This window comes from Phocoena phocoena, chromosome 12 (genome assembly GCF_963924675.1).
Source record: "Phocoena phocoena chromosome 12, mPhoPho1.1, whole genome shotgun sequence".
NCBI lineage: Eukaryota > Metazoa > Chordata > Mammalia > Artiodactyla > Phocoenidae > Phocoena > Phocoena phocoena.
This window is the reverse complement of record NC_089230.1, coordinates 29,973,782-29,987,325: the sequence shown is the minus strand read 5'-3', so window position 1 is coordinate 29,987,325 and position 13,544 is coordinate 29,973,782. Positions and strand designations below refer to the sequence as shown.

The 13,544-nt window shown below is 39.4% G+C and overlaps 1 protein-coding gene and 1 pseudogene across 1 annotated transcript; both read left to right on the top strand.

The window, feature by feature from the left end:
• Positions 1–931: 931 nt before the first annotated feature.
• On the top strand, positions 932–1,793 carry LOC136132003 (small ribosomal subunit protein uS2 pseudogene; annotated as a pseudogene).
• Positions 1,794–9,779: 7,986 nt separating this feature from the next.
• Positions 9,780–10,136, top strand: LOC136132159 (small ribosomal subunit protein eS12-like). Its single transcript, XM_065889047.1, has one exon. It carries the CDS (start codon positions 9,780–9,782, stop codon positions 10,134–10,136), a length of 357 nt encoding a protein of 118 aa, XP_065745119.1.
• The last annotated feature ends 3,408 nt before the right edge of the window (positions 10,137–13,544 follow it).

Below are 13,544 nucleotides of genomic sequence, written 5' to 3'. Positions count from 1 at the left end.
CTAACATGACATTGTAAATTAGCTATACTCCAATAAAAATTAAAAGAAAATAATCTGGGTTTTGGGGAGTGACCATCATAGTGCTGCACCCTGGGAGAAGAAACCGACTTTATACATTTGGAGAAAGCAACTCAGTGTCTTGGTTTTGTGTGATGAATCTGCGTGACACAGCTAGTTTCATTACTGAGGCTTTGGGCTCCAGCTGGCTCTACTAACAGGCATTCTGAAAAGGTTTTTCTAAGAAATTAACTCCATGGAATATTGAGGCCTGTCACCTCTCTGTTGGTTCTAATCTTTCTGACATGATTTTACTTGCCAAGAGTATGCATGTCAGTTTTATATTCATCACTTTGGTTGAAAATGTTTGGAGCAGGAAAACCAATTCTATGGCTGGGGCTTTCTAGGTGCATGGATTTCAGTGGCCTCAGATGGTTGCCACACCATAATTCCTGTAAGGTCCCAAACTTCTTGTCCTTGAAGTTCTTTAAAAGCAAGCCTCAAAACCCTAGGAGATAATGTAAGCAATTGGTCAGGCTTCTACTGTCCCCTCTTCTTGATCCTAAACTAAATTAGCGTGATCTCATTTATTCTCCAACTTTTTATTGACAGCTTATTATGTATCAGGTTTACCCCCATGGAGAACACAGGGTAGTGAGAAAGTCAAATAACCAGACTGACAATAAAATAAAGCCTCATACATACCAATGACAGGTGCAGTGTAGGTTAGGGCTCTGGAGCCAGACTGCATTTGAACTCTAGCTCTGCCACTTACTGGCTGTGTAATGTTGGCCAGGTAACTTAACATCTCTGTGTCTCAGTTTTGCTATCTGTAAATGAAAATAATAATAGCACCGCCTTTCCACACTACCCAGACAGGGGTCCACATGGCTTGTTCTGCATTCTCATTGTAACTTAAAGGGAAGCTCTCACAATGTCCAGAGCGCTTGATGTCCTGAAAATGAAGCAGCAGGATGTCCTCATTCCTTGCAGCAGGAACCTACTTAGGTGGCACCAACCTTGACTCCCAAATGGAACAGTACATCTACAAAAGGAAAAGTGACGGCATCTACATCATAAATCTGAAGAGGACCTGGTAGAAGCTCCTGTTGGCAGCTCGTGCCACTGTTGCCATTGAAAACCCAGCTGATGTCAGTGTCGTATCCTCCAGGGATACTGGCCAGCGAGCTGGGCTGAAGTTTGCTGCTGTCACTGGAGCCACTCCTATTGCTGGCTGCTTCACTCCTGGAACCTTCACTAACCAGATCCAGGCAGCCTTCCGGGAGCCAAGACTTCTGGTGGTTACTGATCCCAGGGCTGCCCACTAGCCTCTCACAGAGGCCTCTTACGTTAACCTGCCTACCATTGCTCTGTGTAACAGAGACTCTCCTCTGTGTTATGTGGACATTGCCATCCTGTGCAACAACAAGGGAACTCACTCATTAGGTCTGATGTGGTGGATGCTTGCCCGGGAAGTTCTGCACGTGAGTGGCACCATCTCCCGTGAACACCCATGGGAGGTCATGCCTGATGTCTACTTCTACAGAGATCCTGAAGAGATTGAAAAGGAAGAGCAGGCGGCAGCTGAGAAGGCTGTGACCAAGGAGGAATTTCAGGGTGAATGGGCTGCTCCAGCTCCTGAGTTCACTGCTACTCAGCCTGAGGCGGCCGACGGGTCCGAAGGTGTGCAGGTGCCCTCTGGGCCTATTCTGCAGTTCCTCACTGGAGACTGGAGTGCTCAGCCCACCACTGGTCAGGCCACTGAATGGGTAGGAAGGACCACTGAGTGGTCTTAAGCTGCTCTTCCACCAACTCAAAATGGAAACAGGTTGATGGAAAATAAACAGTTTCTAAAGAAAGAAAATAATAATAGCACCTGATTTATAGGATTATCTTGAAAGTTAATTGAAATGATGTAAGAAAAGTGCTAGAACAATACCTGGCACAAAGGAATTACTCAGTAAATATCAGCTAATATATTCCAGCCCAGAGGAAAGGTGGGGTGCAATGAAACAGAGCATGGGCCAGCCGATTATTGTTGCTACAGACTAGTACATATGAGAGTCTGATAGCCAGAGTCCACTTTGACTGGTCATGGCATCTGTCCTAATTGGTCAGTACATCCATTTTTTTTTTCTTGCGGTACGCCAGCCTCTCACTGTTGTGGCCTTTCCCGTTGCAGAGCACAGGCTCCGGACGCGCAGGCCCAGCGGCCATGGCTCATGGGCCCAGCCGCTCTGCGGCATGTGGGATCTTCCCGGACCGGGGCACGAACCCGTGTCCCCTGCATCGGCAGGCGGACTCTCAACCACTGCGCCACCAGGGAAGCCCAGTATGTCCATTTTGATTGGTGGGGAATTAATTGTGCTGTATGGGTTGTTTATTATTATTTATATCATCCCAGAGTCTAAATCATTGGTCCTGAAACATTAATACACACCAGAATAAGTGGAATGCTTGCTAAAAATGTGGTTTCTTGGACCCCAGCCCAGAGAGTTTGATTCAGTTAACATGGAGTGGACCCAGAAATATTTTATACAAGCACTGCAGGTCTGCTGTCTGAGAAACTCTGATTTGGAGGGTCAGGGAAGGTCATCTAGAAGAAGTAACATTTAAACCAAGATGTGAAATTCTAGTTCCTGTAGGCAAGGAGATGGAGAGAGCAGAATGGAGTAGGAGGTTATTCTTCTCAGAGGGAACATTGTGGGCAAAGGCACAGAAGTTAAGGGAGAGAGGTTCAGAATGGCTGCAGTATTGAGTACAAGGGTGGAAGCAATAGGAAAGGCTCTGGTCATAAAGGCGTTGTAAGCTATGGATTTTTATTTTATCTTTGGGACAACGAATAGGAAATCACATATTTTAAGGAAGGGTGACAGGATTGTATTCACACACTGGAAGAGCTCTGGTTTTGTGCAAAGGGGAGAAGTCCAGCAAGTCAGAGGCAGGAGGCCAGCCAGTGGGTTCGCTAGTGAAGACTGTTACCTTGACAGGTGGCCTGTCTTCTGTCCTCACTCTTGCACTTGGCACTCTCCCTGACTCCTTCCTCTCTCGACCCCCTGGACCTCTCTTGACCCCCTGGACCTCTCTTGACTCGCTTAGCCACTCAGGTCTTATTGGCTTTCTTCACATCAGGTGTGGCCTCCCTGCTCCTGTCTCTGGCAAGAAAGATGCACTGGTCTCAGTGCCTGGTCACATGGGTGCCTGAGGAAGAAGAGAAAGAGGAGGGAGAGGGTGGAGGTGACTCTAATGTAAGATGTGAGAGGGCAGGTCATGTCCATCTCTTTGTGGCTACAGAAGTGGCAATGTGTAGCAATAGCGTCTAGGGGAGTAGTATATAGTAGGTGCTCAGCAAATACTTGCTGAAAGAAGGAGAGCTCTGCCTGCAACAGTGGACCCATCCGTAAATACCCGAGGGTAATTCTAACTGCTACAACCTTGTCATTGTCAATTAGGAGTCATTTTAATTCATCCGTTTGATCATACTTTCTTCTCTTTTTTTCTCCTTATTCTTTGCATATTTCCTAACAGGAAAAGGCGGTTGGACATCATTTTTTCATTAGTTAGTCAACCTCAAAATATTGTTATTTTAGCGATGCATGTTATCCTGCTGTTGTATCTTTGGCTTTTTGGAATTACTTTGCCAAAGCAGAGAAAGTACAAATCCTAGAAACCTGTTACTCTCTAAACTCACTTCATAAACCAATCCAGAGTCATTTTCCACAATGGGATTGAGAAAGAAAGAACAGTCAGTAAAGAAGCGTAGCACTTACTAGCCTACCCTTCAGATCTCATCCTTCAGCTAGCACTTTGGTGCAGGATCCCAGGAGGGCAAGAAGTAGAGAATGGGGGTTAAATAAACTTCAAAACTGCTATAATTTTCCAAGGACCATGCTTTGAAACCCTGGGATTAGTCCCTGGAAAATCATTTATTCACTTATTAAGACAAAGTTATGGATAATGCTTTTTCCTCCACCTGACTGGATATTTGCTAAAGCTGAGTTGTACCCATTGACAATAGGGATTAGGAGGCTTTCGCTATTAAGTGCCAACTGTGTGTTTAATTGTTACTGCAAGAAAAATAGAATTTACTGGTAAACTGTGCAGAATTTGAAACAAAGTACCCTTTTTACTTTTGTAGGAATGTGGATGCTAACCAAATGTGTCCGCATGGTTTCAATTAAGTGGAGGAATGTTAAATGTAAAGCTAAATTGATGAAAATAACCAAACTTTCTGACAAACCTATAAATTGGAGTCTAGAACTCATTGCCCATACTGTATGGCAGCCAGAGAAACATTGCTAGATCATCAATTTTTACTTAATTTTTTGAGTTAGTTTATACTTGAAAAGAAAAAAGGAGTGCTAGGCAAGTAATTTAAATTCTTCCCAGCTATAAACAGAATATGCACATTGGATGTGGACTTTATTCTTCACTGTATGCCATTGAACTGATTGTTTATTCTTTTAGCAATTTCCTCAGAGAAATTTTCGGAAACCTAAGACAAAGTTTTCAGGGAACTTTCATGTCAACATTTTGGCAAATGATCTGGCAAAATGCTAGTCACTGGACTATTTTTCTAAACTCCTCCGACTGCTCCATAGCAATCCTTAGTCTTTTAAAATAATGTTTTAATTTTCCTTCCCTCAAATTTTTTTACTCCTTCAAGTTGCTGTCATGGTGAGATGACACTGTTCTCAAAAAATTATGAGTTTGGAGAAAATTCTAAATTTCTTGCTGAAGACAGGATAAAATTACACAGTCGGAATCTAACTCTGTGCACGTTTCTGCATATGTCAGAAATTTCTACTATAGAAATTTACCTCTGAATACGTCTTTTTATTTTGTGGGAAATGGCAGGAAAGAAACTGTTTAAACAAAAAAAAAATGTGGAGGCTAGGGCCATCATCTTTACTGTTGTGATCTTCGTGTGATGTGAAATGGGCTCTCCTCGCTGAATCATGGCCCGGGAACACTGTCCCCACATCTTGGTCCCCATTACCCTACAGATTCAGAGGCCTCCCGAGATCCTCTTGCTTAGAAAGTAGAACTGCCGCCAAATGTCGGGCGGAGTCTCTTGGTTTTCATGGCCCTGGCTCAGGTTCAGAGATTGCCAGATGGACCCTGTGTTCTAATTTGGTGCATTCCCAGCCAAGGGCCTATTCGCAACCTATTTTATACTGTAATTTTAACAATTTTTGTTTTTAATTAGATGATCATTCAGCGCATGTTTTTTGTGACCACTCAATAAGTGTTATTTTTGCCAAATTACTTTTTGGGCACTGTCATGAAATGGCTCCTTTAAATGCTTTCAGATCAAGTTTTCAAATCTTTTTTTCAAACTCACCCAAAATTTTAAATCAGACATAATTAAATATATTACGTATTTATATTAGACTCTATTTCAAATTTTCACTACCTATTTAAATGACCTCCTGAGGGGGAAAATAAAGTAATCTTGTTTGAGAGTAGGTAACACAGTTTTCCCTAAATTTACCTTTGGATCTAGTTGTTTCTAACGGTTCTGACTTTACTCAATTAATATTGCTGCTACCACCCCACTAACTGTTATATTTAATATGTATTAAGATGCTCTATTGATAATAAAGTATTTGAGCATTTTATGTAATGATAACCGTCCAAAAGTTGTATCATCTGCACATTTGACTAGCTTAAACCTCTAAGGTATTCATACACATCACAGATAAAAATGTTGAGCATTTGAGTTCTGTGATGAGCCACTGAGCATCTCCCTCCAAGTTCAGCTGATCTGAAAATACTTATCGTGCATTCTCTGCTCAGCCTTGGGATGCAAAGATAAAGAATATTACATGGTCTCTGCCCTATTTAGAGTTCAATAGGGATGATAGTAATGCACTGATTGATATATATATTCCAGCCAGCTATGAATCCATTTAATGTTGTATTCCTTAGGTCACATTCCTGATTCTTTCAATTTATTAAGTGCCTTCTATATATCAGGCAATGTGATAGGTCTTGGGAAAAAATAAAACCTGGTCTGTGATCATTATTTCATCTATAAATGTATCCTGAAAGACTGTATCAAGGGTTTTGCTATAATCAATATCCACTATGCCAGTTGATTTAGGATAGTTTCCACCATGTGGCTTTACTAAATTCAGATAGCCATAGCTTGTAGAGAGCAAGCCTAACTCTCAAGTTTAGGATGGTACCTGAAGCTTTCTGATACTCTGTCTCCTTAGACATCCCTTTGACTTTATCAAGCTCTTTTGTAGGTTTTATATTTTTCTTAATACTTTATTTTTAGAAAACTCCATTGTATGTTTGTATTTCTTTTTTTAATATATACATTTATTTATTTATTTAGTTTTGGCTGTGTTGGGTTCGTTGCTGTGCACGGGCTTTCTCTAGTTGCAGCGAGTGGGTCTACTCTTCGTTGTGGTGCGTGGGCTTCTTATTGTGGTGGCTTCTTGTTGTGGAGCACGGGCTCTAGTTACGCTGGCTTCAGTAGTCGTGGCACGCAGGCTCAGCAGTTGTGGCTTGAGGGCTCTAGAGCACAAGCTCAGCAGTTGTGGCACATGGGCTTATTTGCTCTGCGGCACGTGGGTTCTTCCCGGACCAGGGCTCGAACCCGTGTCCCCTGCATTAGCAGGCGTATTCTTAACGACTGTGCCACCAGGGAAGTCCTGTATATTTGTATTTCTCATTCATCCTTTCTTCTCTAGTCTTTCAAAGCTCCCTGCTCTCCAGTTCTATCCAGGACTTCTCAATTTTCACACTAGTGTTCAACCTTAAGTCAATTTATCACCCATTCCAACATTAGTACTTTCAAGAGATATGTAAGGACATCTAATAAATGTGTTGGGCATGATATTTATCAATTGTTGTACATTATCACTCTCATTATAAATTTGCTTTAAATATACCTGAGATCACTTTTGTCTCTAGACAAAAGAAGTTGTCATGTGTAATATGGGGTAAGAAACGTAACTCTTTACACCACAGAATCAAGGCCTGATAAATGCAAGATTATTATGAGGATGGTGGGGCAGTGTATTTCAAAAAGGGGTTTTCAGGAAGGTCTTAATGTAACATTCTGCACTAAAGAAATAACCATTAAGCCCACTTCATCCAATTTGCCCTTCAAGGCCCATTTAGAGTACTTATGAACCTTCCTATCACAGCATAAAATTTAATACAGTTTAGAAGGTTTTCCACTTGAGGGATGGTCAACCTTTTTATAATCCTTTAATTACAATTCTGTGCTGTCATTTTGGTGCAGAAGTGATAACATTCAGATCCAACAATCATTTATTATTGAGGGCCTATTGAGTATAGGCTCTCTGATAGGCACTTTCATAATAAATTGTTATTCTCTATTTCAACAAGTATATTATCTTGAGAACTTATTATGTGTCAAGTTTGTGTACTATCTGGGAGATTAGATATTTTGTCTAAAATCTTGGGAGAATCCTGTTGAATGTAAAATATGAAGTTAAAGCCTCTAAGAAAGTTCTTTGTGTTTATTTTACCAAAATAATTGTGTGAAAGTTTCTCATATTCCAGAATCTTAGATACAGAACAACAACAAAACAAAATGAGAAACTTTTATTATAGGAATATTGTTAATATTTTTATTTGATTTTCACAACAGAATACAGAATAAAGCAAAGATCATGTATGAGAGGAAATATATACATTTTTCCTTTTTACATTTTTTCTTTTATTTTTGTCTTTTTTATGCTTGAAAGTCACAATAATGTACAATGAATATAAACATACAACATATTTAATAATTTTGTATTTTATATGAATTTTAATGTCAATATTCAAATTCAAACAATGGTTTGGATGAATCTAATATATATATATATGAATGACTCAATTTTGATCACCAGGAAACTTGTGTAACTCACTTTTTGGTGGATTCCCTTATATTCGCCTTTCAAAAGTGCTGACTTGTCAGTGTTGGTTAAATTCTAAAAAGAGATCAGCATGGAACTCAGAATAGGCTCAGAACTCAGATAAAAAACCTTGTTCCTAGTTCTAATTTAGGCTGTAACATTAGCCGTATTCTTTTGCTTCTCCATATTTAGCATTGGTAAATTTCTATTGAATAACAATCTATAGGGATTCACTAAAAATAATTTTAATTTTAAGAAGTTTAAAATAATAATGATAATAAAAAACAGCAACATCAGTAATATTAGCTAATATTTATAAGGCTAATTGTTTTAAATATACCCTCTCTTTATCCTTAAAGCACTTTATGATTGTAGGTTATCAATATTATCTCCATTTTACAGCTGAAGAAACTGAGGTTTCAGGAGGTTAAATATCTGCCATGTTCTTAATGCATATTTTATTGAGCCTCCTTTGGATTTTTTCTCTCCATTTTATTTGTCTTGTATGAATATTACAGTGATAATAGGTATACCTAAAAATCTAAAACCAGTTCTCAACACCATTGTTTGAAAGGTTTTGTGTAAATATATGTGTGTGTGTGTGTATTCATACAAATGCTTACCTAAATAGTATATAAAATCTGATGTAACATATAAAAATACTAAAGAAATGCTAGACTTGAAATTTGAGACTAAAAATAATATTGTTCAATTGTTAGTAGCATCAAAGAAACATTTGAAAATAATATTATAGAAGGTTAAACAAATGGGAGAGGGGTTATAATCTCAGGCAGTTTTTGAGATTTAGTGAGAAACCAATAGGGTCCTTGGGACAACCTTTAGAAAATGCTTTTGCACAGGATGACCTCTTTTTTTTCCTTCAAGCTGTAACAAAGGGCATTTTTTTAATAGAGCAATTTATGTCAAATCCTTTTTTGAGCTCAGGAAGACCAGATTTTTGCTCCCAGGTTGTATTTCTCTCATCCTTCTAAGGCCAAGGTTTGAAAAAAATCTCTAAAAGCAAGATTCAATAAATACACGGGCTTGCTAGAAATATTTAGTCACTTGGTCTTGTGATTGCAGCAAATCATTCACTTGAGCAGAACCCAAAGGGCTTGTATTTCCCATTATGGGAAATACAATCTGGGTAAGATGGAGAAGGTTCTTTAAGGGGAGAGGTTTGTGGGTCACTTCAAAGTTACGCATGCTTACCTAGGGTTCTCTCCTTGAGGAAACTCTGTTAGCATCAGCATCCATATTTCTGTTTTTAGTTTAGAATGCTCATTTCTCCTCCCCACTCAGCCCTCCCTTCCTATTTTTATTTTTTTGTTGTTGTTTGTTTGTTTGTTTGTTTTTTCTGATAGTTTTGCAGACTCAAAATGCCTCTCTCGGGACACAGTGCAGAGGTCTAGGATGTGATGCTGAACCACCAGCGGTGATTTAGAACAATCAAGACCCCCTGGATGTATTTTTATACTTTACCAGCAGTTTGATAACTAAGGACTATAAACTTTGAACGGTGATTCCAAGTCCCCGTAGACTGTCAGGCTTACAAGTCACCTTCCACACTATTTTATAGAGAATGACACTAGCTCCTGCCTTTTTTAAAAAAGTAACTTCTGGTTCATTAGAAATATTGAAACATGATATGTTATAAATGTTGAAAAACTATGATGGTTGACAGTATTTTTATGTATAAATTCCTTTTTAGGATGGCCTTTCCTTATTTGTTACTTACAGTAGCAAATAATCAGCCCAAATAAGTTATTTGAATGTACATATCCATCACATAAAACCCATTAAAAAACTCATCATAGCTCTTTCCCTGCCGCCGCGGAGTCACGCGGAGGCAGAGGCGTGGGTGCACTCAAGATTCAGCTCCATCTGTAACCCACCTCCATGGCCGAGGAAGGCATTGCTGCTGGGGGTGTAATGGACGTTAATACTGCTCTGGAAGAGGTGCTGAGGCCCGCTTTCATCCGCAATGGCCTAGCACATGCCCATCTCTGTGTGCTTGCGTCCAACTGTGATAAGCCTATGTATGTCGAGTTGGTGGAGGCCCTTTGTGCTGAGCACCAGATCAACCTGATTAAGGTTGATGACAAGAAACTAGGGGAATGGGTAGGCCTCTGTAAAACTGGCAGAGAGGGAAAACCCCATAAAGTGGTTGGTTGCAGTTGTGTGGTGGTTAAGGACTATGGCAAAGAGGCTCAGGCCAAGGATGTCACCGAGGAGTATGTCAAATGCAAGAAATGATCAAATAAACAAACTGGGCTCTTGTTCCTCAACAAACAAACACACATAAAAACTCGTCATATCCTTTTGGTGTAGAGTGAGAATAGCTTTTCTCATGCAAAAAAAAAAATGGATTCTATTTTGATTTTAAAAATTTAACAAACATTCACTGAGAATTGGCTAAATGCCTTGTACTCTGCTAAGTGCTGGAGAGTAAAAAACCACAGCTCCTGTAGTCAAGAAGTTTCCAGGCTAGAATATTTCATTTCCACAAAAGTAGTGCTATGCGATTAAGATTACATTAAATATTATAATCAAAAAAAGACAGTGATTTTCAAGATAGGTTCTTAGTGGAACTACTGTTTAAACTGCAGTGTATTAATAGGCAATACTGCAAGGAAGTGTTCTGCAGTCAAGTAAGTTTGGAAAATGCTGATTAGGCAAATTTAAATCGGATTCTTTTTGTGCCCCTCCTCCAGGAGGCGGGGTGGTGATCAGCCTCCCCAATTTACCTGAGCTCAGAATTATTAAACACCTCCAGGAGCAGGGTCTTGTGGAAAACAATTTTTAACAATGAAATATTCATTTTTAATAACTTTAAAACTTTTGTTAAAGGACACTTGCTGAACTAGAAAGTTCCAAGTGACAGTTCTCAGGGGACTGAAAGATCTGCTGTGTGACAGTTTGCTTTCATAGCTGGAGAGCCCCCTGAGCTTGTCAACTTTTTACCTGACATGCTACTCCTCAGAAAATCCCAGCTCCTGCTTTGCCTTGTTTCCTTAGCCATCCCATAGTCCTCCGATGATAAGAGATGGGAAAAATAGAAAGGGAGTAACCAGGAACGTCACAGAGCAGTGGCAGGTGCACTGACACGAGGGCAAATTCCTTGGCTTGATTTGGAGAGCAGCTGGGTCAGGCATCACCCTATGAATCTCCTGGGGTAACTCAGCTCCATGACACTTTCATAAACCTGAGTATTTATTTTACCAAGTGAGATGTTTCTCTGAGGCTTTGTTTATATACAGGGATAGTGGAGGCAGCTGTGAGGGACGTGGCCAAGACATTCCAGGCACCAGCCCTGGCCCCTTGGATTTTCCTTGAACACAGACGCCTGTTTTAGGGGAGATTTCTAGTGGTGCTTTATAGCTTTCAAAGTGCTTTTACATAGTTCATTGCATTTGATCCTTTTATCAACCCCCTGAATTAGTGTGGCAGGAATCCTTTCCACTTTAGAGATGAGCAATTTCGGTCTAGAGATGAAAGCACTTGCCTAGAGTTACATGCTAAGGAAATAACCAAATCAGCATTAGGACACAGGTGCACTGCTTCCCAAGAATCACCTTGAGATTTAGTAGGTCGATGATGTGGCCAGAGGTTCTGCCTTCCTAACAGTCTCCTAGGTGATTCTGATATGGCTGGTTCCTGCTAGACCATACTTTGAATAGCAAGGTTCTAACCTAATTGCCTTACATAAATAAAAATTAATTGAAAATGTATGGACAATTTATTTCCAAAAAGCCATCTTACCAAGATGTCACTTGAGTAACTGACTCATGATGGCACTAGATGTGTCTCTGTGGTCACTTAGCTATGCTGCTCATCCTTTCAGCCATATCTGTCATTTCTTTGGCCAGGGATGCTCCTGCCCTATGCTTTGCATTGAACACTCTCTTTTCTATTTCATATTCTTTATTCACATCTGTCCATCTATCTCCCAAGTTTAAATAGTTCATCTCATCTTTCTACTAATTTGGATCCATCTAATTCATCAAAATTCAAAATATATCTTTACCAAGAATTTCCCCCAATTGAATTAAACCATCCAATCCATATCTCAGGGACTCAATTAATAAATCTCTACAAATATGATAGGTATTAAATTTTTTTGGTAGCCTATAATATATTCTATGTAATACACACATTTGTATAGAGTAATATTTACTATAAGGAAAGAATAGATTTTTAAAAATATATTTATTGGAGTATAATTGCTTTACAATGTTGTGTTAGTTTCTGCTGTATAACAAAGTGAATCCGCTGTATGTATACATATATCCCCATCTCCCCTCCCTCTTGCGTCTCCCTCCTACCCTCCCTATCCCACCCCTCTAGAGGGGTCACAAAGCACCGAGCTGATCTCCCTGTGCTATGCGGCTGCTTCCCACTACCTATCTCTTTCACATTTGGTAGTGTATATATGTCAATGCTACTCTCTCACTGCGTCCCAGCTTACAATTCCCCCTCCTTGTGTCCTCAAGTCCATTCTCTACATCTGCTTCTTTATTCCTGTCCTACCCCTAGGTTCATCAGAACCATTTTTCTTTAGATTCCATATATATGTGTTAGCATACAGTATTTGTTTTTCTCTTTCTGACTTACTTCACTCTGTATGACAGACTCTATGTCCATCCACCTCACTACAAATAACTCAATTTCGTTTCTTTTTTTGGCTAAGTAATTTTCCATTGTATATATGTGCCACATCTTCTTTATCCATTCATCTGTTGATGGACACTTAGGTTGATTCCATGTTCTGGCTGTTGTAAATAGTGCTGCAATGAGTATTGGGGTACATGTGTCTTTTTGAATTATGGTTTTCTCAGGGTACATGCCCAGTGGTGGGATTGCTGGGTCATATGATTGTTCTACTTTTAGTTTCTTAAGGAACTTCCATACTGTTCTCCATAGTGGCTGTATCAATTTACATTCCCATCAATAGTGCAAGAGGGTTCCCTTTTCTCCACACCCTCTCCAGCATTTATTGTTGGTAGATTTTTGGATGATGGCCATTCTGACCAGTGTGAGGTGACACTTCATTGTGGTTTTGATTTGCATTTCTCTAATGATTAGTGATGTTGAGCATCCTTTCATCTGTTTTTTGGCAATCTGCATGTCTTTAGAGAAATGTCTGCTTAGGTCTTACGCCCATTTTTGGATTAGGTTGTTTGTTTTTTTTGAGTTTTGTTTAGTTTTTTTTTTTCAGGAGGATAATGTAGTAATATATTTCATAAGGCAGAAAAAAACACATTCCTTGACCCAAAAATTCCATTATTTTTAAGGAAGTAATCAGACAGTTATACAAATGACTTTGTTTTCACACACACACACTGTATTTTATTTTTACAAGAGATAAATAGACTGACACCAAGCATTGTAAATGGATGACCACAACAAAAGCAACAATAATTGCAATTACCAAACATGAAACACACTCATACTATGTCATAATATTGACATTCAGTCCAGTAATCCTCCACATTACCAGCTCCTTTACTTTGCAGTGAAAATTGATTTGTATATTTTTTGCCTCTGAGTCCTTGTGGGATTTTTTTTTTATTCAAACAGAAAGTCACAAAAATTATAATCATCCTCATCAGTTCACTCAGTCCCATGTAATTAATTTTTTTTATCTTGATCTTTTGTTAGCAC

Coding starts and splice junctions, on each gene's coding strand:
- LOC136132159 (XM_065889047.1), top strand. CDS start 9,780: ATGGCCGAGGAAGGCATTGCTGCTGGGGGTGTAATGGACGTTAATACT.